The following is a 27,212-nucleotide window of genomic DNA, read 5'->3' as shown; positions in this document are numbered from 1 at the left end:
ACCCGTAAAAACAAAGTTTTTCACTATAAATCCTTTATATGCGTGGCGGCTAGAGTCCTCTCGTCCTCTGGCTTGAGATGGCTGCCACCTATGGGTCAGATGATTGTCTGCCAGTATTAAGCAATTGGTAATTAAATATTTAATTTGTTTTCCCTAAACAGTGTAAAATTTTGGGAAAAAAATTTCACGAACATTAATTGTCTCACACAACGAGTCTGTGTGCAAAATGTCAGCTCGATTGGATCACGGGAAGTGGGTTAAAAAACGACCGAAAGATTTGCACGGTCGTAAGCAAGCACACAAGCAAGCAAGCGAAATTAATATAAAGGATTTAAAAAGAGCTCTTTTTTCACAGATGTCCAAAAACAACATTGGCATTTATGAAGCAACTACGTGCAGCTGCATTGCCAGCAATTGCGCGGCACGCGAGGTTCGGCGCGGGCAACGGTTGACGCGGCGGTGCGTCGTGGGAAACGGGGCGAGCCGGTGTTGCGAGCGGCGTTCCGCAGGTGACGCGCGGTGTGGGGCAACCTCCCCCCTCCCCCACCCCCTCCCCGTGGCGGTGCGCGGCGCAGGGCAGTGGGTGCACTGGAGCTCGCGCGTGGAGGAGTACGCCTACCCCGGCGACCACACGCCCGAGTACAACTCCATCCTGGTGCCCAACGTGGACAACGTGCGCACGGACTTCCTCATCCATAACATCGCCAAGCAGGGCAAGGCGAGTGCCGGACAGCACCCACTTGACTGCCCCCCCCCCCTCCCCACCTCTCTCACCGTGTGCTGTGAGGAAGGGCCATTGCTTAAAACGTCACCTCTTGTGTTATTGACGAATCTGTTGAGATTACATTTTTTGGTCACAGTTTCCCTGTACATGAATGGTGGCTCCTGTCTCCAGGTTGTGGAGGATACAAATGCCACCTTAGTATTCCAGTCCGACGTGGCATCTGCAGGTGGATTAATGGGAGGGCTGAAATGCAAGGCAATTGTGTGATGATTGATGGTGATGACGATTCACCAGTATTTCTTGTCAAGTCTCAGATTTACTTTATTCATTTTAAGTTTGCAGTGATCCTTCCTCCCTCTCCTCTCTCATCTCACTTCCCTCTATGGCATGTTGTCTCCGCCTCAACAATAAAGTCCTCCTTCTTACAACGTTCGCAGTCAACCTACGTTCCATGGAAGGTCATCGCCCTTAACCTTATAACACCACAGTCTATTGTAAAGCTTTTGAGCGAGAACTAAGGGAGGAGGATGGTTGAGGTGGCTCCTCTTAGCTTTCCTCAACGATTTTTTAAAGGGTGACATCAATTTAACATCACACCTAGTTCCCCGGTCAATCCGCACACATGCCTCATCCGATCCTGGAAACCCCTCACAATGGTGGTTTGTAGCCTCCTCAACCGGAAGCTGCGAGCTCACGACGATGTTGACTGGGAGAGCTCACTGTGTCTGTAACGTCTTGACGTGTTCGCGTGTGCAGAGCGTGCTGCTCATGGGCGAGCAGGGCACGGCCAAGACGGTGATGCTCAAAGGATACTTGAGCAAGTACGACCCAGAGACGCACCTGGCCAAGAATCTCAACTTCTCATCGGCCACGACCCCGCTCATGTTCCAGGTGCGTTACCCATGCAGCTCCTCCCAGCACACCAACAACAGCAGCTGCCGTTCACCTCTAAGTGGCAGTGACATCACCACAGGGCTTGTGCCACGCCAGGCGCACTTTGAGGCCACGTGAAGTTTCATAGGCTCGCTGACAGGAGGTCACGGGACAAACATAGGTACCATGGGTTGACTGGCTGAGACGACTGGCAGATGCATCGCCTGTGGCCCCAGCACATAATGGGTGCCCACACAAACTTCCCCTTTTACCCCTCTCTGAAAGAGGTGTTTCTTTTTTTATCATAAAAATGTAACCAATGTTTTTAGCAACATGGGATGAAGTATGAGATACTGGGATATTGTCAAACTTGGCCTTGGAGGAACGGTGTCGACTCTGCAAACAACTTCGGGAGGTAGCAGAAAGAAGAAGGCCATGAGCAAAGTGTGGCCGTATCCGCGGTATTGGCCGTGATTACTCCCTCGTCGTGAAATTGCAGTTACATCGCCATTGCAATGTGTGGACATAAATGGGAGTTTTAAAGAGGGTTTTCACACGATCGTGGCTGTCACACGGCAGTTCTTTTAAAATTCGATGCCGCGAAACTGCGTAGCTGCTTGTGTCTCATTCTCCCATCTTGCCTTTGTCTCCTCCCCCCTCTTCATCGTCGCGCAGCGTACCATCGAGAGCTACGTCGACAAGAAAATGGGCACGACGTACGGACCGCCGGCCGGGAAGAAGCTGACCGTCTTCATCGACGACATCAACATGCCCATCATTAACGAGTGGGGAGACCAGGTGAGGCACGGAGCTCATTCGTTTGACTTTCCTTTGTCGGTTCGCAGACCATTGTCAATCCACTGATGGATAAAAGCCTCCCCACGTGGAGTCATTTACAGGGGCTTGTTTTGACCTCCGATTGACACAGTTGGCTACGTACGGTGCAAAAGAAGTTCAACGTACATACATACATACATGGACATATTTTACCACTCTGGTCAGTCTGGAATGGTGATGTCGGTAGTAAGCGAGGAGCGGTTCAGATGTCACTTGCCACTGATGTCAGCCATGGCAGGGAATTGAACTAAGGTCATCAGGGTCAAGGCACATTACGTGAACCGCTGTACCACCACTCCACCCCATGTCATGAGACAAATAATCCATTCACAAATATTGCGAAGCAGTGATAACGACAGTTACGTATCTACGCTGGAAACCTAATATTTTGATATTTTTAAGGAGGGTCCTGCATTGTATGCTTTAACGAGTGTTCATGCGTGTGGGAGGCTCAGCCCTGGACAAGCCTGGCAACCTCTTGAGTTTATCTATGAACTCCATCAATGATGCACGACAGAACGACGCGCTTGACAGCGCCTTGTCATTCCGGCGACCTGGTCGTGCCATCGGTAACGCGAGCATCTTAGGGGAGCGGCACAGCTCGGATGCCTGATGGGCGAGCGATTCCAAACGGGGCTTGCAGGTCACCAACGAGATTGTGCGGCAGCTGATGGAGCAGGGAGGTTTCTACAACCTCGAGAAGCCGGGCGAGTTCACCAACATCGTGGACGTGCAGTTTGTGGCGGCTATGATCCACCCAGGGGGCGGCCGCAACGACATCCCGCAGCGGCTCAAGCGGCAGCTGTCCATCTTCAACTGCACGCTGCCCTCCAACGCCTCCATCGACAAGATCTTTGGTATGCATGTACACGTTATGTTTAACTATTTTTTGCACCGTACGTAGCCAACCGTGCGGCTCTTTTGGTGAGCGGCTCTTGGGTCCCCTCACTTGTTCATGCTTCCAGTTTGGACCAGTCTAGGAATCTGTTCCCCTGCCACGCTTACCCAGCCAACTCTAGTTTCATTAAATTACTCAATTGGGATGACACATCGCAATCATCGCCCCCCACCCCCCCCCCCTCTCTTTTGTGAAAACTTGGCAGGACTCTCCTGAAAAAGAGTCATGAGACAGAATGAACGTTTCCTGGGTAAAACAAAAACATCTCGAGGTAATGTTTTGGTTTCAGTTGATTTGGTGGCCAAATCTGGTGGATAGGTCATGAGTGGCAACATTCTGTGTAGCTGTTTAAGGTGGTAGAATTTAATAAGGGTTACATGAAGAATGGCCAATTCAGAGGTGGCTAAATCAAGAGTGGCCAAATCAGCGGTGGCCAAATCATAAGAGGCCCAATGAAGATTGACAAAATCACGAGTTGGCCAAATAAAAAAGTGTCCAAATTAGTGGTGGCCAAATCGAGAGTGGCTAAGTCAAAAAGTGGCCAAATGAATAATTGGCCAGATCAATAGTGGCCAAATGAAGTGTGGCCAAATCAGTTGTGACCAAATTAGTGGTGCCCAAATAGGAAGTGGACAAATTAGTGGTGCCCATATCAAAAAGTGGCCATATCAGTAGGGGCCAGATCAAGAGTAGCCTAATTAGAGGTGGCCAAAGCATAAGTAGCCAAATGAAGAGCGGCCAATTCAGAGGCGACTAAATCATGAGTGACCAAATCAGTGGTGGCCAAATCAAGAGTGGCCAAATCAAAAAGTGCCAAAATCAATGGTGGCCAAATCATTAGTGGCCAAATATGTGGTGGCCAAATGGTGAGTGACCAAAAAAAGAGCGACCAAATCAGTGGTGGTTAAATCATGAGTGGTGAAATGAAGAGTGGCCAAATCAAAAGTGGTCAAATTATGTGGCCAAATCAAGAGTGGCCAAGTCAGGGATGGCCAAATTAGGGTTGTCCAAATGAAAGTTTGCCAAATATACACAGCTTGTCAGAAACGTGTTTACTTGTTTATACTGGAACCCATTTATACTCTTAGGTTTTTTCGGTAAAGTACGTAGGTAAAAATAAATAATAAATAATAAAAATTATATAACTAATAATAGAAATAAAATAATAAATCACGACGTTTTGGGCGCAACACAAGAGTCCGTCATCAGGTGGGACAACCACAGCAAGAAACAATTGCTGAAGTGGGCATCAGCATAGCTTCAAATCTAGAATGGAACCCATTTGCCAATCTACCACCAATTCACCCTGTGCAGCGGGCAGTGCATTGCCTGCCATCAACTCACACTGACAAAGTGTGGTGAAATATGGCCTGGGGATCATTGGGGGAGGCTATCCTGCATAAAGGATGACCACAAGTGAAAACCAACAAAGTGATACAATTAACAACATTTTTGCAAACGGTGTGCGACATTGCGCATTTTATTTGCGAAACCTGGCTTTGTCTCAGCTGGAAGCCCAGCCCTGGGATTCAAACCTAAACATTGAGCCATTCTGATTCAGTGTCGCCCATCCTGCCCCCTCTGACCCCCTGGCGCTTGACGATGATAATGATGACTGAGCGTCGCTGCCTGCCGCCACCGCCGACGCAGGTGTGATCGGCACGGGGCACTACAGCGCAGCGCGCGGCTTCGCAGAGGGCGTGCGCGCCCTGGCGGCCCAGCTCGTGCCGGCCACACGCCGCCTCTGGCAGCTCACCAAGATCAAGATGCTGCCGACGCCGGCCAAGTTCCACTACGTGTTCAACCTGCGCGACCTCTCGCGCATCTGGCAGGGCCTGCTCAACACCACAGCCGATGTCGTGTCCTCGCCGGAGGTGATTCCAGGCTTGCGGCTCTCCCCGCTTCTTTACGCACTTTTTAGCTATTGTTCCATTTTGTTTGTCAATGTCCATGCGTGTGATCCATACGTTAAAGCATGTCATGCACACCATATACATATGTTTATGTTTTTTGTGTGTGACAAGGTTGTGTCACTGTTTAGTTATATATGTATGTATGTTGAATTTCTTTCGCACCGTACATAGCCAACCGTGCTAATCGCCTCTTTGTTTCATCAATTCCATCCCGATATGCCTTCAATAACTGCGCAGAGTATGTGTATACATCTGCGTTTCCCAATTATTTCCCTCAAATAATGATTTTATTTTAATGATCACAATTGGAATAATAATATTATTTATTATCTTCCTACGCTTGTTTACCCAGGAAAGCCCCACTAAGTCTCATGACTCTTTCAGGAGGGTCCTCCCATATTTTTGTAGTAGAGAGGCCATGATTGCCACGAAAATTCCAACGAAATAACGATTTTGTAAGTAAAGAGAGTACCGCAGTTGACCTTTGCCCCGCGACCCGGCCTGCCCCCCCGACCGTCCGCAGCTGCTGCTGCGTCTCTTCAAGCACGAGTGTGAGCGGGTCATCGCCGACCGCTTCACATGCGCCGAAGACACCGACTGGTTCGAGGAGCGGCTGGCAGCCGTGGCCAGCGAGGAGCTGGGCGCAGCGGCGGGGGAGGCCCTGGCGGTGGGGGAGAGGGCCTTTTTCGTGGATTTCCTCCGCGACGCCCCGGAGGCCACGGGTACGTGCGTGGCGGGGCCTGACAAGCTCAGATTTGTTTGTTCTTTTCCTTCACTTTATTTGGCTAATTATAGCTCCGAGCAAGTTAAGAAAGATTGGCCGAGCGATCATGGTGCACCGCGGGGCCCGGGTGACACCAGCGGTGGTGAAGAGCACGGGGTCACAGGTCGCGTAACCCGGAAGCAGAGACAGGGCCTCCACACTCGGGTGACATCTGCTCCGGTTCATGTCGCTCTGAACAAACGAAACTGAATTACTTCGGCGTGTCCCACAGGCGATGAGCCAGAGGATGCCGACTTCGACATGCCCAAGATCTACGAGCCGATCGCCTCGTACGACGAGCTGCGCGACCGCCTCAACTTCTTCCTGCAGCAGTACAACGAGAGCGTGCGTGGAGCCCGCATGGACCTCGTGTTCTTCACAGACGCCATGCTGCACCTGGTCAAGGTGCGGTGGTGGGCCACGGACGCGTGTGTCCGCGTGTCTGTACACGGACGTGTGTGTACGCGTCCGTGTGTCTGTACACGGATGTGTTCGTACGCGCACGCACACGCAGGCGCGCATCCACTACGGTAGAAGTGGCCGGGCCGGATCAGGGGAGTGAATGGCAGGATGAGAGAAACGAGCTGGCGCTGATTTCTGAGGTCCGTGGTTTCGGTCGCTCATGGCTGAATTGCATTCGCAAGTGAATTAAGTTGCTGGTCTCAGCCCAGTCACAGATAAATGCACAAAGAAACATCGTTCAAAATGTTGGTTACTGCTTGATCAATCACGTCACGTCTGTGTGGCCACCCCACTCTGAATACTACCTTTCTTCTCATTCATATATATTTGAGCTCTTAATCAGCTCAAGCCTCCCGTTAATTACTTGACTTCCGTGTGGCCACCCCCAGACTGCTTATTTTAGTTTATTCCAGTACTGGGTGTTACCAATTTTAGTTTGATGACATTCGATGGGAACTCTTTGCAGGACATATCGTGTGGATAAAGAGGCCAATAGAAGCGACTTTCAAAAGTATCTTTGTGACTTCATCTCTCACGCATGGTGGTGCACTGCTCGCTGTGGTAGCTCAGAAGTTGCTATGTGACATCGGCTTCCGGTCTGCAAACCACACATAATGTAACATGCTATATAACACACCGAGAGCATCGTACACAGAGGGTACGTATCCCCCCGCACCGCCATCCGCCCTGCAGATCTCCCGCGTGATCCGGACACCACGTGGGAACGCGCTGCTTGTCGGCGTGGGCGGCTCGGGCAAGCAGAGCCTGGCACGCCTCGCTTCCTACATCGCCGGCTACAAAACCTTCCAGATCACCCTGTCCAGGTCACCCCCCCCCCCCACGTGCACACGGTACCGCTGCATAAGCTCTCGCGGTAGTGCTGCAAGGCTCAAAGTGCACCTAGCCTGGCACAAGCGTCGTGGTGACGTCACCGCCACTTAGTGGCGAATGGCGGCTGTTGTTGGTGTAGGGCTCTCCGACGATATGTCATTGGGCTGTGCCTAGTGTCGTCCGGCACGATGCCCAACATTCAGTTCGATTTGACATTCAGCACTTTGCAAGCTGGTGAAGGCAGGCAGCTCAGATGTGCCAGCGCAGAAGTGCAGTGCGACAAAGGATTTTGCTGCACCGCTCTCTGCTGACTGCCCTGCAACACAGGTCCACGGCCGTCTGGTGCACACAGTGGTCACTCATCCAAGCACTATGCAGGCTCAGCTCTGCTTAGCTTCCGAGATCTGATGAGATCTGTTGAACTGGGCCCTGCAATTACCGCCGGGAAATTACCCCTTTAATCATCTCCGCAGCATACATTTTTTTTTCTCTCCTTCAAACGAGATTGCTCGCGCGGCAATTACTGCAATGATTTGCATAAACAATTCATATCCTGTGCAATGAGAACAATTTTATCTACATATCTATTAAACTAATGCTGTTATACCATTATGGTTATTTTTCATCAATATCCCAGACTTGATTGCTTCCACATAAAATGTTCTCGCAAATTAGCGTTTTAAATGTGCAATCCCTGGGAGACACGCTTTGCTTACCGATGTTGGCCCCATGAGTTTCTGTTCTTCTCTGCTGAGCCCTATTTATTTGCCTTTGGTGCCCTTGTGCTTACTATGATGCCATCAGATGACCCCATGAGGCTCCTTGCCATTCACTTATACAGCCTCCGAGGCTTCAATGATACCCTGCACCATTCTTGTTAGGTTCCCTGTATTTACCCAAATCATTCTTGTGATTTTTTTTATTTTTAGGATGCCTTTGGCCATACCTGTGAGTCCCTCTCCCGTATTCACCCCATGGTGCCGTGCGCCATTCGTGTCGGGTCCCCCGTTATTGACTCGTATTACCCATGTGACTTCACCCATGCTGCAACTGTGCCTTCCCGTAATCTCCTTGTCTGCCCCTACCCCTGTCAGTGGGCACCACGATGGCGAGATGTTAACTACCTCGCCTAGTATACAGGAGGTCGTAGGTTCGATTCTGACCCTGACGCCTGCTGTATATTTGGAGTTTATGTGTCTCTCCCCCTTTGGCCGCGTGGCTTTTTCTCAGGGTCCTCCGGTGTTTCCCTCCACATTTAGAATCCACGTGCATTTAGAGTATTTGGCTGCTATAAATTTCCACTTGATAAGCCACTTCGTTGAGCTATCATTTGTGGCCAGGTCACTTCTGAAAAAGAGCTATATAGCTCAGTGGGCTCTACCTGGTAAAATAAACAATAGTTCAGTTTAGTCTCAGTCCATGCTTCTTGGGGTCCCTCATGGTCATGGCTCCGCACCCTAAAGTCTGGGTCTCTCCACTGACGGTTCCATGCATCTCCGGCACTTCTCCACATCGCTGCACACCGACTCTGACCCCGCCGTACTAACCCCCGTGGTGACCCCGGCGAGCAGGTCCTACAACACGTCCAACCTTCTGGAGGACCTGAAGGTGCTGTACCGTGTGGCGGGGCAGCAGGGCAAGGGCATCACCTTCCTCTTCACGGACAACGAGATCAAGGACGAGGCATTCCTGGAGTATATGAACAACGTGCTCTCCTCTGGGGAGGTGAGGCCAGGGATGGGGCAGAACAACGTGTTGATTCGTCTACTCATGATTTAAAATTTGCCTGTTTTAGGATTTGCTCATGATAAACAATATACAGGGACTCCTCTACTTATGAACAAGTTAGGTTCCGGAGGTCTGTTGGTAAGTCAATTTGTTCGTCGGTCAAACTTTACTCCTGTCGATTCCAAACATGTTGTATGGCATGTATACTAAACACAGGGCTTTAAGAGTTGTATAATATCCTGTAGATGTAGATGCCACTGGTTTTTCACATTCTGCCGATGTAGATGCCACCACTGCTATTTTTTGTGCGGCGGTTGAACTTACGACTCTCGGTCCGAACAGGGAACTGAACATACGGACAGGTTTATTCGTATCTCTGAAAGTTCGTAAGTAGAATGTACATAAGTAGAGGAGTCCCTGTATTATGCTTGTATGTATGTTGAACTTCTTTGGCACCGTACATAGCCAACCGTGCTAATCGGAGGTGCACCTATACACGTACAGTAATATACATCTGTAGGTGCTGTGGTTAGTTCCAATCGCAATTTGGGATCAGCACAGCCCATCCTACAGAATGGATACAATTTGTATAATTTCGTAGAAAGTTAACAGTGGTCAATTGGGAACCTGGTTCAATCACAGGAGGCTACATCCCAGATTCGAACCCAGGTTCTTAGCGGTGTTGGCTCAGTGAGCTCACCGCTAAGCCGACTGGCTATCCAGTTGCTCATATTGGAGTAGTTATTGGGTGTGTGGGTGATGCAACTGCTTTGGAGCCCTCAAGGCCTGAAGGTCATAGGCGGTAGGCTTTCAAAAAGCTACTAATTAATTTCTTGCATCAGGGCCCATACCAACCACGCTACATCGAGTTCCACTCTTTCTTAAATGACTTCACAAACTCACTTATAACATACGCATCTCTTCCCCTCTACCTCGACCTCTCCCTGCCCCCTCTCCCCCTCCACCACAAACTCCCTCCACCACCGCCACCACCACCACAGGTGTCGAACCTGTTCGCTCGTGACGAAATGGACGAGATCCTGAGCGAGCTGGTGCCGGTGATGAAGAAGCAGCACCCGCGGCGGCCGCCCACGCAGGAGAACCTGCACGAGTTCTTCATGACGCGCGTGCGCCTGAACCTGCACGTGGTGCTCTGCTTCTCGCCCGTCGGCGAGCGCTTCCGCACGCGCGCCCTGCGCTTCCCCGCGCTCATCTCCGGCTGCACCATGGATTGGTTCAGCCGCTGGCCCAAGGACGCGCTCGTGGCTGGTAAACTTAAACCAAAAACGAAACAAATGTTTTATTTTACCAGGAAAGGCCCACTGAGCTATAAAGCTCTTTTTCAGAAGTGACTTGGCCACAAATCATGTCTCAACGAAGTGGCGTATCATCGTGTGGAAATTTATAGCAGCCAAATACTTCAAATGCATGTTTCTGAATGTGGAGAGAAAAGCCGGAGGAAACGGAGAAAAATCAACGCGAGCATGAGGAGAGGCATGCAAACTCCAAATATACAGTCATCAGGGTCAGGATCGAACCCACAACCTCCTGTATACCAGGCAAGGTGGTTAACATCTCGCCACCGTGGCACCCCTGATGGAGTGGGACGCCGGCGCTGGGTGGCAGTTGCCATGGTTTTTGTTTGTTGGGTTTTGGCCGCACCGCGTTGGGTCAAATTGAGGTGTGCGACGATTCACCCACCCCTTCCCAAGTGACCTGAGAGGTTTGGCGAATTGTCACGATTTTGAGCATTGTGATTCAATACGAGAGCCGATTCAAAGGTTGCGGGTGCAAGTACTAGTTTTTTGCCAACTCAAATCAACATCCTCTAGTGGGTCAGTAATATGAGTGCCATTTTATGGAAATGTAAACATGAACCCCCTTAATAATTTATATAATATAATGACACATTTATATTTATGTGATTTAACCCAAAAAAACTCTATTATAGATAATATTGGTTGCGAAAGCCTACTGCATGTTAAAATGAACACCCTTGCTGTACTGCCACCTCTTAACCACCTGGCAGCGCAGCAAGGTGGTAAGTTTCAGAATTGTATCCACCATCCCTTACCTCCAAAGAGAATGGATCATAGGCATGCACAGCCACAGTACCCAACTCGATACTCATGCTAGACCGTCGGACAAGTGGATGAGCAGACGAGTCATCCTCCGTGCGTTGCACATTGCCCTCCAGTGTCGGAGCACTTCCTGTCGTCGTACACCATGGACTGCACGGTGGAGGTGAAGCAGGAGGTCGTGGCCTGCATGGGCTCCTTCCAGGACGGCGTTGCCGAGAAATGCACCGACTACTTTCAACGGTAGGGCCAGGGAAAACACACAGAGCACCGGCAATTTATAATGCACACGATATTTCACAGATATAAGTGGTGCAATGCTGCTGCTGTACCTGAGCACAAACCTTGTGCAATGACCTGGAATCATTTCGATTTAAAGCTTTCGTGACTGCAGGGATTCATCTTCTTTGTTCTTTCGGTAAAGTCACGTAGAATGGAAATAATAAAAAATAAAAAATAAATTGTTATTATTTGATTATTTCCATTCTATGTGACTTTACCGAAAGAACCAAGAAGATGACCTGGAATCAGTTACCGGCAGATGTTCTAGAGTCTGAAACAGTTTTACAACAGACTGAAAGCAGTGTTGATCTAAAGGGCTCACGCTGTGTGATCAGCTCGGCACATTCGTGATGGACTAGACTGATAAGAGTGCACGATAACAAATGCTAAAACATACTATGGCGTCAAATTGGAGGGTAAATTACTCAAAGACCTGACAGACAGGGACACGGTTAAACATAACCTCTGACCCGACCTCTTCGTCTCTCTCCTCTCTCCCCGATCCGTCGCGCCGGGCAATTGCAGCTTCCGCCGCTCCACCCACGTGACGCCCAAGTCGTACCTGTCCTTCGTGCAGGGATACAAGACTGTGTACAAGGAGAAACACACGGAGGTGCAGACGTTAGCGAACAGGTAAGCCCCCCCCCCCCCGAGCCCCCCCCCCCTGAGCCCCCCACCATTTAGTGAACCTTCCCTCTAGGCACGTGGAGTCTTGACTCTGACTCCCGTGGGATTCCTGCTTCAGGTTTATTCAGAGCTAAAAACTAGTACAGCACCGACTGCAGTTTGTCAGTAAGTTTTAGAGTTTGGGAGATGAGGTTGTGTGTTGTGCATGCACATACACGCGTGTGGGTATTGTATGCGCTTGTGTAGCGCGGTGCAGCAGTGGTTAGTTCATTGCGCTTCAAACCCGGTGATCTGAGTTCAACTTCCGGTCACACAACTAATTTCAGTGACCAGTGATATCCAACCCTGTCGTGGGCCTTCCCTAGGTTGACTCAGTCTTAAATGACTACCTGCTGCAGTATTTTAAACATCAGAACAGGGGAGACAAAGTCGGCTGGGTGAGTTGCTGGCCACACTGCTGCTTTGTGCACCGTGCACGCCTTCGTAGGTGCTCGCTAACAGCACTTGCTCCAAAAGCCTATGGAGTTCTCCACGAGGGATTTTTGTCTATGTGTCTGTGTGTCTGTGTGATCTACACGTGGGGTGACAGGATGCAAATGGGGCTGCAGAAGCTGAAGGAGGCCTCGGAGTCGGTAGCCGGGCTTAGTGTGGAGCTGGAGATGAAAGAAAAGGAGCTGCAGGTGGCCAATGAGAAGGCTGACAAGGTACGTCGCTGACACGGCGCCGCTACGCGTCACTACGGCATAATGGCAAACCACAGGGCCATATGGGTAAACAAGGGGAGGGGTCGCATAGGGGCAGTTCAAGGCATTTTGAGAAATACTAAAAGAGAAGAGAGGACAGCACTTGCCCCAAGACGTTCAGGCATTTTGGGAAAACCAAAAAAAAACACTTTTCCCCAATTTTTCCTGATTGAGCCATCATCATCATGTCCCGAGACAAAGTATTCGTTCAGAACTCTCGCAGAGCGGTGCGACCCTTTGCTGTTGGTCGTGCAGGTGCTGAAGGAGGTGACAGTGAAGGCGCAGGCGGCGGAGAAGGTGAAGATGGAGGTGCAGAAGGTGAAGGAGACCGCCGAGCGGATCGTGGACAGCATCTCGGTGGACAAGGCCGTGGCCGAGAAGAAGCTGGTGGCTGCCAAACCGGCGCTGGAGGAGGCTGAGGCAGCACTGCAGGTGCACGCCAGTGGTTTAGATTTGTAGAAACAACATTTCCCCCCAAAATGTATCCCAATTGTGCCATGTCATGAGATGGAGAATCCAACCGTTCGTATTAGAGAAGGGCCCACGCAAGCGGATTTCAGAGAGCTACTTCTGAGACACATTCATGTGACCACTGGCTCACACAGTAAGGGCACCGATTTCCTACCCTGCCAACTGCAGTGTAATGTTTGTCACATTACAGTCAAACTGATATTTTACATTCTCAAAGCTGGAATGCAGCCAAACCAAGTGCAGAGCCAAATTTTACGTTACAGATTTTTTGTTATAAATTCAATACATAGGCTTTCACGACCAATATTATTCATAATAAAGGTTTTTTTGGGTTCGATCGCGTATATATAAATGTGTCGTTCACCAACCACCACCCGACACAGCCAATTAGTAAGGTTTGTCTTTTAAGCAAAACGTGCCAATTATTGACTACTTCAGCACACCGGTGTGTTGGAGAGTAAACCCATTACATTTACAATTTGAGTACGACATTTATGCACTTCCTGGTGACCAGGCTGAGAAAATTAATTCACTCCATTCGATTTGAGAACTCGGTTTAATTATAAGCGGCTGCCTGGATTTCAACCGAGGATCTCATTGGTGCCAGCTCTGACCTGAGCTCCCTGACTTCAAGTCACGTTCATCACCGCTGTACAACTTCCTCCTATCTCCTTGCCTCCCTCCCTCTCTCCTTACCCCCGTTGTGCCGTCAAAGACGATCAAGCAGTCGGACATCGCGACGGTGCGCACCCTGGGCCGTCCGCCGCACCTCATCATGCGCATCATGGACTGCGTGCTGCTGCTGTTCCAGCGGCGTGTCAACCCCGTGCGCATGGACCCCGAGCGCGGCTGCGTGACGCCGTCCTGGCAGGAGTCGCTCAAGCTCATGACGGCCGGCAACTTCCTCGGGTCGCTCAAGGTGTGGGGGCCGTCTGGGGAGGAGGAAGCATTTGGGGGGGGAGCCAGTGTGGGTTCTTTAATATGGGACCTCGCAACATGAGAAGTCCTCTCTCTCCCCAGAGAGACCTAACACAGGAGAGATTCTCACCTAGAGGGGTTCCTCTCACAGAGAGACCTCATTCAGGGAAATCCACCCCGCGGGGGGGAAGCTCCGCCTAAGGAGACCTCAACCAGGGAAACCTCGCCAAGGGAGGGTCCCACTCAGCGGGGAATCTTCATGAGAGAAATCTCTTTCAAAGCGGGTTGCGGTATCTCAGCGCGTACTCGAACAGCGCAGCTCTAAGTTTAAGGATTTCTCGAAACCCTCACGGATCAGAGGCGCTAATCTGAGCTGCCCATCCCCCCCCCTCCCACCTCTTGCAACAGCAATTCCCTAAGGACACAATCACGGAGGAGGTGGTGGAGCTGCTGCATCCGTACTTTGACATGCCCGACTACAACATTGACACGGCGCGCAAGGTGTGCGGCAACGTGGCGGGCCTGTGCTCCTGGACCAAGGCCATGTCCTATTTCTTCGGCATCAATAAGGAAGTGCTGCCCCTCAAGGTGAGCATCCAACCCCCCACGGGGAGACCTGCAGCTTCCTATAAACTGTTCCGCTGCTGGACGGGCGTGTGTTTTCCCCACACCCACCTGAGGTGTTGATCGCCGGCTGCATTCGGCCTTCTTGACAATGCTGCTGCCTCCATCGTATTATGGGTACCAATCATTATCATTAGCCGTGATCAATCAACTGCTGGTTGAAGGTCTCCCCAAGCCGTCATTCTCACGGTCCCACAATGTGAGAATATGTAGGCTACACGGAGGACTCTTGTTTTGGTGTTTGTGGGAAGCGGTGGAGCAGTGATTCACGCACTGTACAACGAACCCGATGAACTGACTGAGTTTCCCCGGGCATGATTAAGTGATATCTAAACCTGCCATGGGCCTTCCTTAGGTCACACTGAGCCATAAAATTATTACTTAACGCGCTTCTGTGTGAACATCGGCCCGGTGGGTAGTGGTGTATAATCATGAGGCGTTGTCTGTTCCGTTCGCAGTCCAACCTGGTGGTGCAGCAAGGCCGCCTCAACATCGCGATGGGTGACCTCCAGAGCGCTCAAGCCGAGCTGGATGCCAAGCAGGCCGAGTTGGATCTGGTGCAGGCCGGATACGAGAAGGCCCTGCGCGAGAAGCAGGTGGGGCACGGTTCCCAGAAGTTGATCTTAAGCCAGGGGTGGGGGAACCCATGGAACCACGCGCCGGATACAGCCCCAGGACGGGACTTCATGTGGGCTGAGGCCACATGAGTCCTCCCACTTCAAATTGGCCCACACATAAAAAAATAAAATTTCGCCATAAGTATCCTAGCCACACTAATTAGGTACTAGAGTGGATTATTTTTGACCTGGAAACAATGTGTTTCAGTAAAGGTGAGCCCTAATTATGTTTGCATTTTCATTGGATGAGGCTATGTTGTATGTTAATGTGTGGTTCCTATTTGTCCCACAGTCAGGAAAAGTTCCCCTCTTTGGTCTTAATCTCTGACCTTTGGTGCTAACCCACTCTGACTGACCTCCCCTGCTATAATCTGCTGTCTATACAGGCTTCAGTGGTCAGGGTGGAATCATCAGCCTGGTTGCCACGTGTAAAGAAAGGAGATGTCACCAGAGTAGTGGACTGAACTTCTCTACCTGGAGCTCATATGCTTTGGTTTTCTAACTTTCACATTCCAAACATTCATCCCAATACAGCACTCCTTTGTGAAAAGGAGTCTTGAGACTGAGCAAGGCTTTTCCTTGTTAGACAGAGGACGTTGGTACGAATATTGTAAACGCTGACGAACATTACCTGCCCGCGCAGGAGCTGATGGACGATGCGGAGCGGTGCCGGCGCAAGATGCAGACGGCGTCAGGGCTGATCAGCGGCCTGGCCGGGGAGAAGGAGCGCTGGACCAACATGAGCAAGGAGTTTGCAGCACAGATAAAGAGGCTCGTGGGTGAGACGGGGCCGTGGTGTGGTAGCTGATAGTTGCTCGCTAACAGCACTTTCTTTGGTTCGACCAAGTAAAAATAAGGGAGGCAAACGCATTACCATAGTTTCAAACAATACACAGACACGTGGAAAAAGCACCAAGCCTTTGTGTATCATGCAAGAACCATCAGCAGCTCCCGAAGAAGTGCATTGTGGTCCCCTTGTCTTAAGTCGCCATCAAAATAAATTTTAGCAAATATGACCGACTTGACAGGCAGCTGTGATACGGAGATGGGCAACTGTAGACTGGTTTCATCATCTTTAGGACTCATTAGTATAGTATCGTTACCAATTGTCATCATTAGTGCCTTTGCACTCCCACGTGGAAGGAGCAAGAGAAGCAGAGGCCGTCCACACCAGCAGCGGACTGACAGCGTGAAGGAGGAGGACTCACGGGAGGCAAGCGTAGGTCCGCAGGAAGCCGTCTCCCTGACCAGAGAAATGGAGGAGTGGAATACAATTTCAGCCGCATCACCTCTACATAACAAAAAGGCTCAGTCCCTTTTACATGCACCTATACATCATCCGCACCTAGTTTACACAACAAAGGCTCATTCCTAACAGCGTGCTTCAGCCGCACCGAACCTCACAAAAATAATATTCAGGGCCTACCTTGGCTCCTCCCACCCTCAACCAGTATATATACAAATACTGTTTCTTGGAATTTCTCTCACTTGATACAGCTATCGTGCTGTGACGGTTCCACCTGAAGACGGAAGCTTGTGTTGCCTCCGAAACGTCGTGATTTTTATTTTATTTTTATTTTACTTTTATTAATTAAAATTTTTTACCTACGTGACTTTACCGAAAAAACCTAAGAATATGAATCCTTGCAGTCACAAAAGCTTCAAATCTAGAAATGGAATACAATTGTCCAGGGCTCAACATCAGCCGCCATTTGACGAACAATGGAGGAGAAGAGAGGGCAGCACTTGCCCCAGGAGTTCAACCAGGTTAAATGGGGGATCTTTGTGTTTGTGGACTATAAGGGAGTAGCTATTGCATCCTGGTGAATAACATTTGCACGGGTGTTTGTATGTGGGGAGCGGCGGTGTAGCAGTTAGCGCGCTGCGCTATGAACCTGGCGACCCGGGTTCGATTCCTGCTCACGGCCAACACCAGTGACGATTATCTGAACTTGTCCTGGGCCTTCCCTAGGTCGACTCAGCCTCATATGAGTACCCGGTGCAGTGTGTAAACATCGCCACTGGGGAAACAAAGGCGGTCGGGCGTGGGGCTGGCCACCCACCCTCTCATGTGCCCTGCCAGCCTTCATAGGTGCTCGCTAACAGTCTGTTAAAGCTATTGTGGTGCCACAACGACGGGGCCGCTCTGCCGAACCAGGGAGCCGCCCGGCTTCCCCCACCGCACTGCCCCCCATCACCCGCCCCACATAAGCACACACCCGCACGCATTCCCCCCCCCCCATAGAGCTGGAAGGGAAGGTCACCTGATCGACCGGTTTTTATCCGAGAGACCCTTATCGGGATTAATTCTCACGGTTTCCGGCGATCAGGGAATTGGATGACCCCCCCCCCCCGTGCTACGTGGCACCGCGGCGCCGCGGCCGGCCTTAATATGGTGTGGTCGCGGCGTGGGGCATTTGGCCACCGCGGTTGAGGCGCATTTTCCCCCCACACACACTCCCACGGGTCGACGGGGCAAGCAGGGGAGGCACGGGACAGCATGAATAGCGGGGTCACAGGGGCTGTTGCGCATAGTCATGGGGGGTTGGGATAATTGCGCTGGAGCGCGCAGGCCCCATTGTTAGGAAGGGTAAGGGAGTAATTAGGATGTACGCCGCCAACGTCGCTCACTGATTAGCATATCAACAGCGCCCGGGGAACCGCCGTGCACGGGCTTGGGGTGCACGAGCCCATTGTTCAGCGCAGCATCCCCTTTGAGGTAGGGAGGATAAATAGAGGAGCGGAGAGGGGAAATCGCCCCTTCTCTCCAGGCCAGCGGACCAGCAGGAGTTCCAGCCAGCGACCCGGACGTCCGTGCGACGCATCGAGGTACGCTGTTAGCGCAGAGAGCAGCGAACCTCCGCGGGCACCAAACAGTAAGTGGGGAGGTGAAGTAGGGTAGCGTAAGCCGATAAATAGGGAATAGGTACAGGTTAGGGTGGAATAGGCCAGCCTCGTCGACTCACTGATTCAACATCAATTCGCAGGTAACATATAATAAATCATTAATAGCGAAGCGTGGTCTCGCGTGATCTTGTCGTGCAGTGTGAGCGTGTGGGTGCGCGTGTGTACGCAGGGATCCTGTAGTGCTGCGGCTCGCCTCGGGGGAGCGCTGCGCAGAGCGGTGCGAGAGTGGGTGTCGTGTGTGCTCACTCCGTGTGTGATACAGGTGCGCGATCGTAACTTGAGTAGTCCGTGTGGAGTTGGAGTGCACGAAGCGGTGTGTGTGTGCGTACGTTCGTTACGTGTCGGATACGGATGCGCATTGGGAACGTGCCGCACAGGGCTATACTGCGAGCACGGCGTTTGATTCATGATGCTGTGCGCACGTATGCTCGCAGCGTGGGAGTGCGGCGCGAGGCTGTAACAGTACGGGCGTCGCGTTCGAATGCCGGCGAAACCGTAGCGGGTAATAGGGAGGTGGGGTAACATAAACACAATAGGGGATGCAGGCGGGCGGGACCCCGGGGGCCAACGGCCCCCACACTATACAGGGTGTCTTTGACTTTGTGTGTATAGATACTCTGCCTTAAATGTTAGCTGGTACCGAGTGTAAACATCAGCACTGGGGAAACAAAGGCAGAGAGATATGGTGCTTGCTACATCACCCCTTTGTGTGCTTTCATAGCACATGCCCCAGCAGTCCAGATAGCCTGCACATGTGCGCTCAACACTGGGTGATTTGATAATTGGTTCTTTACCCTTCTATCTGGCAACAAAACTGACACCTTTTTGCAAGGAGTCATGTTTGCATAGACTGGGTGATTTGCTGATAGCCGGTGTGTGTCGGTACGTGCGCATTTCTACCTGGCACCAGGGGATGTGCTCATGGCCACGGCGTTCCTGTCCTACGCCGGCCCCTTCAACCAGGAGTTCCGGAACCTTCTGCTGGGCGAGTGGCAGCGCGAGCTGAAGGTGACGACACACGACCCATGGCGATCCAACGGCGCTTTGCACAATACAACAACGAGCGTTAGCACACACTGCCGGCACTGCCCGGGCTACGTATTAATCGAGTCTGTCTGGGTCAGTGACACGGAAAATAGCTCCACATCCAGTATATGCAGGGCTTCCCAGAGGTTCCTAGAAGCCCAGATCAGAGTTCCACATCGGAACCCCTTATTCCACCATCTTCAGATTCACTGTGGGGCCTTCTTTTGTGTGAGGCCCAGGGGAATCTTCCCTGTTGCCCCCCCCCCACTCCCACCTCTGGGTGGCCCCTGAGTAAACCTGTCACTACGGCTGTGGCTATTAGTGACGTGCCACCTACTCCAATCTACCAGCGACACAGAAATTAATTCCTCAACCAGCACAAAACATCCAGTATTTCAATATGGCTACTAATCACACAACCCCGGTCTACTGGCGACCTGGAAAATCTTGAATGGGAAATTTTAAGCTCTGGGCATGGCGATATAAATGCCTAAGCCTAAGTTCGATCCTGTCCCTGACGCCTGTATATTTGGAATATGCATGTTCTCCCCGTGGTCTCATGGATTTTTCTCCGGGTCCTCCGGTTTTCGTTCCAAATGTAGAAACATGCGTTTAGAATATTTCGCTATGATAAATTTCCACATGATAAACCACTTTGTTGAGCTATCATTTGTGGCCGGTCACTTCTGAAAAACAGATATTTTGCTCAGTGGGCCTTACCTGGTCAGTGTAGTAATTTTTAAGCCACCTCTCTAGGGTTAAAATGTTCACAATTGCCCTAACGGCTCCATCATCCCCGCGGTACCCGAAGGTGCGGCGCATCCCCTTCACGGCGGAGCTGGTGCTGAGCGAGCTGCTCAGCGACAGCCCCACGGTTAGCGAATGGGGGCTGCAGGGCCTGCCCGGCGACGAGCTGTCCGTGCAGAATGGCATCATCGTCACCAAGGCGGCGCGGTACCCGCTGCTCATCGACCCCCAGACGCAGGGAAAAACCTGGATCAGGAACAAGGAGAAGATGAACGACCTCCAGGTACAGGAGGGCTGCGCGTGGCCGGTGGCGTGCTGTGGTTCCGGTTCAGGTTAGGCAGTTGGCACAGGGTTGTCACCTGATGGCGATCTTGTGATAACTGGCTTGAAAAATCTGTAAGTGTTCTCAGGATATTACATCAGTTGTATAACAACACACCATCTTCTTGGTTCTTTCGGTAAAGTCACGTAGAAGGAAAGTAATAAAATAATAAAAATAAAACATAATAAAACAATTCTCACGACGTTTCGGCCACAACGCAAGCAGCCGTCCTCAGGTGAAAACCAGGTCCGTCGAGGCGACAGAGTCTGAATGAAACAGCACACGGGCTTGGAGCATATATATAAGCTGGGCGCATTGACAAAGGAATTTGCATATCAACAGGAATTTAGCATATTTATGGGAAATGCAGGAATGTGATTAGTACTGCATATGCGTGTGCATTATGCAGGATTAACAGCATCAAAGGGAGCTGCAGTTACTGCTGCTGCAGAAGTTGCTGCTGCTGCAGTTTCTGCTGCTGCTGCAGTTGCTGCTGCTGCTGCTGCAGTTGCTGCCGCTGCTGCACTTACTGCTGCTGCTGCTGCACTTGCTACTGCTGCTGCAGTTGCTGCCTTATCCATTTTAATATAACACTATGTATTATTCTACCCACCCTAATGTGTATCATACTGCTATATGTTTACTGTACAATTACGACACCATACATTACTCTGCACACTGCACCATGCCAGTGAGTGGAACGCAGTCTGAAAGTCACCGTTAACGTGAACACAATCAGTTAAGATCCGAAATGGTTTATTACGTCCTTCCAATGATTGCTAAGCCAGAATCCATCTTCTCGGTTGAAATTGTCTCTGTGTTTGTATATGTGGATCGCCTCATGAACGAATCTCTCATGATAGCCAGATGGCTTGCAGAGAACCTCTGTCTTGGAGAAGTCAATGTCATGTGAGCCCACTGAATTGTAACAGTGATCTGCCACGGCTGAGGTGTTTGTCCTACCGTGTTTCAGGTCTGCCTTATGTTCACGGATGCGGTCCGAGACATGTCGTTTGGTTTCTCCAATGTAACTGCTACCACAGAGGCAACTTAGTTTGTAGACGCCAGGGTACTGTATGTCTGGAACCACATCTTTTACAGACGGGACCAGATCACGGATTTTATGTACTGTGTTGAATCGGACCTGGATCTTGTGTTTAATCAGGATTTTGGAGATCTTTTTTGTGACCCCAGCAATGTAGGGTAAGGTGATGGTCTTGAAAGGCTCCTCAACAGGATCCTTCTTGATGGTTGGAGTGATGGCTTTGCGGATTGTGTAGTCGGAGTAACCATTAGCCTTAAGAGCTTGGCGTACGTGTTTGAGTTCACTGGAAATGTGTTCATGGTCGGAGATGCATTGGGCTCTATGATATAGAGTCTTGATGAGGGAATTCTTCTGGGATGGATGGTGGTGGGAATCCGGTTTTAGATAAGCATCCGTGTGGGTGGCTTTCCTGTAGACAGAGTGGCTCATTGAACCATCAGGTCTCCTTTTGATTAGGACATCCAAAAAGGGGTAGCTTGCCATCATTTTCGACTTCCATGGTGAATCTGATGGCTGGGTGTATGGAATTGATGTGGTCGAGAAATTGGTCTAGAGCAGGCCGGCCATGTGGCCAGATGACAAAAGTGTCGTCTACGTACCTCTTCCATAAGGTCGGGCGTAGAGTGGCAGTCTGGATGGCGTCCGTCTCAAATTTCTCCATGAAGATGTTGGCCACAACCGGAGATAGGGGGGAGCCCATTGGGGTGCCCTCAATTTGCTTGTAGAAGGTTCCATTCCAGGTGAAGTATGTATTGGTTAAGCAGTGTCTTACCAGCGGGGGTACCCCAGCATTCAGTCCTTGATGAACCAAGTCTTCAATGATTGCGATGGTGTCAGGCACAGGCACCTTGGTGAACAAGGAAACCACATCAAAACTGACAAGCAGGTCGTCTGGGGACAGGGCAATCCCCTTGATTGTCGATACCAGGTCAGTAGAGTTTAGTACTGCAGAGGTGGTTTTTCCAGTGAAAGGCCGTAGGATTTCGGACAAAAAACGAGCCAGTTTGTAAGTGGGGGAGTTGATAGTAGAGACAATGGGACGAAGAGGTGTATCTTCTTTATGTATCTTTGGCAAGCCGTACAATCTTGGTGGCCTGGCTGCAGAAGGTTTCAACGAGAACTGTTTGGTCTGATCAATTAATGCGGTTGAAGCAGAAATGATGTTGTTGGTTTTGGAGACGAGGCTGTTGGTGGGGTTTCTTTTTATTTTTGTATAGCTGCCATCGTTGAGTAGTTCTTGAATTTTGTTGTTGTATTCTATTTTGTCCATGATGACAGTGGCATTGCCTTTGTCGGCTGAGAGGATGACAATGTCATCCCTCGTTTTTAATTGAGCTAATTCAAAACGCTCATCTTTGCTGATGTTGCTAGCTGGCATCTTAGCGTTTTTGAGGGTTACAGAGATTTCAGATCTTGCTACGTCTGCAGCGATGTGACTCAAGCCCTTGAGAGCTACATCTACTCGAGCAATTATATCATTAACTGGTATGTGTCTAGGTGTGACTGCAAAGTTTAGTCCTTTAGCTAAAACGGATTTCAAACCTTCAGAAATAGGACTGTTACTGCGATTAATTACGACTTTGTTAACATCTAGCTTTTCAATGTGTGGGTCCGGTTTCTTGTTTGAGAGGCGGTTGAATTTGGAAATCAAGTTGTCCTTACATTTAGTCGACATAGCGGCAGCTGAAGAGGCAGTCATTTTTTCCACATGTTCCCAATCCGATGTGGACATTGTTACACTCAAAGATAAGTGTGATTTGTAGAGTGTCTTGTCTAACTGATCTAGTTCGGTGCGCGTAAGTCTGATTTTCTCTGAGATAAGAGCTAAACTAGTTCTAGACAGAATTCGTTTCGCATTAGAAGAAGTTACAGCAGCAGATGTTAGTGTAAATGCGTTTGGTATTACCTTAGAGTCGCGGCATCTCTTCAGAAAGGTGAGAGACTCGATTAGCTGAGCCTTCTTATCCCGGAGCTTGTTGAAGGATCTCAAAGTTATGTGGAAACCCTCCCCGTAGAGGCGGTTAAATTTCGATTTAAAGCTTTCGTGACTGCAGGGATTCATCTTCTTGGTTCTTTCGGTAAAGTCACGTAGAAGGGAAGTAATAAAATAATAAAAATAAAACATAATAAAACAATTCTCACGACGTTTCGGCCACAACGCAAGCAGCCGTCCTCAGGTGAAAACCAGGTCCGTCGAGGCGACAGAGTCTGAATGAAACAGCACACGGGCTTGGATCATATATATAAGCTGGGCGCATTGACAAAGGAATTTGCATATCAAAAGGAATTTAGCATATTTATGGGAAATGCAGGAATGTGATTAGTACTGCATATGCATGTGCATTATGCAGGATTAACAGCATCAAAGGGAGCTGCAATTACTGCTGCTGCAGCAGTTGCTGCTGCTGCTGCAGTTTCTGCTGCTGCTGCAGTTGCTGCTGCTGCTGCAGTTGCTGCCTTATCCATTTTAATATAACACTATGTATTATTCTACCCACCCTAATGTGTATCATACTGCTATATGTTTACTGTACAATTACGACACCATACATTACTCTGCACACTGCACCATGCCAGTGAGTGGAACGCGGTCTGAAAGTCACCGTTAACGTGAACACAATCAGTTAAGATCCGAAATGGTTTATTACGTCCTTCCAATGATTGCTAAGCCAGAATCCATCTTCTCGGTTGAAATTGTCTCTGTGTTTGTATATGTGGATCGCCTCATGAACGAATCTCTCATGATAGCCAGATGGCTTGCAGAGAACCTCTGTCTTGGATAAGTCAATGTCATGTGAGCCCACTGAATTGTAACAGTGATCTGCCACGGCTGAGGTGTTTGTCCTACCGTGTTTCAGGTCTGCCTTATGTTCACGGATGCGGTCCGAGACATGTCGTTTGGTTTCTCCAATGTAACTGCTACCACAGAGGAAACTTAGTTTGTAGACGCCAGGGTACTGTATGTCTGGAACCACATCTTTTACAGACGGGACCAGATCACGGATTTTATGTACTGTGTTGAATCGGACCTGTATCTTGTGTTGTGGCCGAAACGTCGTGAGAATTGTTTTATTATGTTTTATTTTTATTATTTTATTACTTCCCTTCTACGTGACTTTACCGAAAGAACCAAGAAGATGAATCCCTGCAGTCACGAAAGCTTTAAATCGAAAAACAACACACCACTCAAGTCAACAGATTTACATTTAGTTCTCCCCGCATCTGGCACGGTGAATTATTTTTATTCCTATTTTTTCCCCCACGTTTTTTTTCCCTCGCTATTTTTTATCTCGATTATGCCAACGGCTGTCACGTTTCGAGACGAAGCCACCAGATGGGAGGAGGGGGGGCAACCCTAGCGGCACCAAAAGTGACGGCCGGGATCACCACAGGGTTCGTATACCAGCACTCATGCGGGGCCGCTCGTTGCGGACGTCCGTTTTGCACGTTGCCTGGCAGGTGACGTCCTTGAACCACAAGTACTTCCGCACGCACCTGGAGGACAGCCTGTCGCTGGGCCGCCCGCTGCTCATCGAGGACGTGGGCGAGGAGCTGGACCCGGCGCTCGATAATGTCCTCGAGAAAAACTTCATCAAGATCGGTTCCACCTTCAAGGTGCGACTCACGTGTGTCCTCTATGCTCACTGAAAAGGCAGTATAAATAATTTAAAAAAATTGAGTAGGTGGCCGGGTGGCTCAGAGATCAGGGCACCGAGCTTGGCACTGCTCTGAGATCTTGGGTTCACATCCAGGCAGCCAAAGAGTGTAGAGAAATAACGGTTTCAGTCCAGTTAACAAGGAATGTGCTAAATTCCAGGTTTGGATATTACAAATAACAGTTTGACTTTTATGCAGCCAACATTTATTCTTGGTGGCAGAGCGGGTGGGTTGCAGAACTTAGAGAAAATGGAGGCAAAAGTATGCTGAAGGTGCGGATGTAGACCACACAGGAGAGAATGTCCCCATAGGCAATGAGAAGAAAAGAGCTTCCCAGAACCCTCGATCTCTGTTTGCAGATGAGATCGTGAGTTTCAATGAGGACACTCACCTGCTCAAATAAAAATAAAAAAGTCGTCGTAATAATTGGGACGAGCACGTCACGTGACATGTGGGCGAGAAGTGGGAGAGTGAGACGAGCACGGGGGGCTGTGTCGATGCTGCAGGTGAAGGTGGGCGACAAGGAGGTGGACGTGATGCCCGGGTTCCGCCTCTACATCACCAGCAAGCTGCCGAACCCGGCCTACACGCCGGAGGTCAGCGCGCGCACCTCCATCATCGACTTCACCGTCACCATGAAGGGGCTGGAGGAGCAGCTGCTGGGCAGGGTCATCCTCACCGAGAAGAAGGTTCGGAGACACCGGTGGAAACCAACGACGGTTCCTCCGCATATTTGTTCTTGAATATATATATATACGAGGGTCGCCTGAGAAAGTAATGCCCCCACTTTTTTTTGTCTCGGCCAAAATGTATTGAAAAAAAGTGGAAACCTACCCATAGAATTAGCAGATGTATGTGTGTGTATATTGAACTAGCAGATGTATGTGTGTATGTTGAACTTATTTCACACCGTACGTAGTCAAGCACACTAATCGAAAGTATTAGTTACATGCGCATAACTTTTCTACATGAATGGCCGCACACCGCACCTGGCCTGGATGGCAAACCATCGCAAATGAAGGCTCGCTATCCAGGCCACGCGATGAGCCAGCGCCAACAATTTCCCGAGCTCTGCCGTCCTCCATATACTGCCGTTGCGCAGGAGCTGGAGAAGGAGCGCACGGAGCTGCTGGAGGACGTGACGTCGAACAAGCGGCGCATGCAGGAGCTGGAAGACAGCCTCCTGCACCGGCTGAGCAGCACACAAGGCTCACTGGTGGATGACGAGAGCCTGCTGGGCGTGCTCGCCTCCACCAAGCGCACGGCCGAGGAGGTGACGCAGAAGCTCGCCACGGCCGCCGACACCGAGCAGCAGATCAACACGGCGCGCGAGGAGTACCGGCCTGGTAGGACGCCGCTCAGACTGGGATGCAGCCGCTCGCCTGTCTCACACAAGACAGATGCTGATGCCGCTGTCGTTTTGTGTATAATGCCAATTCGAATATGTGTGTTTACAGCATCTAATGTATATTGATAAAAGTGGGGTTTTTTTTTACGCATTTGAATCTTGGTTTTCGTTGTTAAGTTCAGCTTTCAAAAAGCACTCCTAACCACTTTCATCTGCTTCTTTATTTAATATTTTTTATTGCAGTCTACCTTCAGCAACTGCCCTAGTTATACACAATCTGCTGTGCATTATAGGTTTGTCCCTCTGACAGATATCTACAGATTCCAGATTTGAAGTTTTTGTGACTGCAAGGATCCATACTCTTTGGTTCTTTCAGTAAAGTCACGTAGGTGAAAATAAAATAAAAAATAAAATAAATATAAAAATAACTAACATGTCCAGATGTTTAGAGAACTTGTTGTACGTAACTTTTGCTTTCATCTCATCTTTATCTTGAGGCCAACTTTGCAGCCTTCTGTATTCTCTTCTTGCCGATGGTGGCACTAGATTTAAGAGCCAAATGCCAATGTCAAGGTGTGCTGGCCATGAAAAGTTTTCAGGAAAGTGTTTGTGGAGTTTTTCTATTCCTCTGTTGAAGGAGCACAGACAACAGTGGACGACTATGTGGTCCACGTGGGCCTTTTTAATTCAGTTCTTATAACATTTCCAGAAGTGTATTCCCATTGAAGGCTATCACAGTACCAACGTGAACGTTGAATAAAATAGCTAAAA

The 27,212-nt window shown here is 49.9% G+C and overlaps 1 protein-coding gene across 1 annotated transcript in view; it reads left to right on the top strand.

Annotated features, from left to right (window-relative positions):
• Positions 1-27,212, top strand: part of DNAH5 (dynein axonemal heavy chain 5) — a 117,253-nt gene that overhangs the window by 77,618 nt on the left and 12,423 nt on the right. The window contains exons 46-68 of the mRNA XM_061548140.1: positions 576-718; positions 1,481-1,615; positions 2,273-2,395; positions 3,078-3,291; positions 4,983-5,206; positions 5,769-5,967; positions 6,241-6,413; positions 7,164-7,294; positions 8,873-9,026; positions 10,031-10,298; positions 11,227-11,350; positions 11,915-12,022; positions 12,606-12,720; positions 13,015-13,191; positions 13,946-14,149; positions 14,557-14,736; positions 15,231-15,368; positions 16,033-16,168; positions 19,207-19,304; positions 20,134-20,352; positions 24,896-25,051; positions 25,600-25,782; positions 26,196-26,439. Coding sequence (XP_061404124.1) covers positions 576-718; positions 1,481-1,615; positions 2,273-2,395; positions 3,078-3,291; positions 4,983-5,206; positions 5,769-5,967; positions 6,241-6,413; positions 7,164-7,294; positions 8,873-9,026; positions 10,031-10,298; positions 11,227-11,350; positions 11,915-12,022; positions 12,606-12,720; positions 13,015-13,191; positions 13,946-14,149; positions 14,557-14,736; positions 15,231-15,368; positions 16,033-16,168; positions 19,207-19,304; positions 20,134-20,352; positions 24,896-25,051; positions 25,600-25,782; positions 26,196-26,439 — 3,846 coding nt within the window. The remainder of the gene's footprint in view (positions 1-575; positions 719-1,480; positions 1,616-2,272; positions 2,396-3,077; positions 3,292-4,982; positions 5,207-5,768; positions 5,968-6,240; positions 6,414-7,163; positions 7,295-8,872; positions 9,027-10,030; positions 10,299-11,226; positions 11,351-11,914; positions 12,023-12,605; positions 12,721-13,014; positions 13,192-13,945; positions 14,150-14,556; positions 14,737-15,230; positions 15,369-16,032; positions 16,169-19,206; positions 19,305-20,133; positions 20,353-24,895; positions 25,052-25,599; positions 25,783-26,195; positions 26,440-27,212) is intronic.

This window comes from Lethenteron reissneri, chromosome 9 (genome assembly GCF_015708825.2).
Source record: "Lethenteron reissneri isolate LAM-NWPU_2019-01 chromosome 9, ASM1570882v1, whole genome shotgun sequence".
NCBI classification, from domain to species: Eukaryota; Metazoa; Chordata; class Hyperoartia; order Petromyzontiformes; family Petromyzontidae; genus Lethenteron; species Lethenteron reissneri.
The sequence above is the reverse complement of the archived record's forward strand: the minus strand, read 5'-3'. Positions and strand labels throughout refer to the sequence as shown.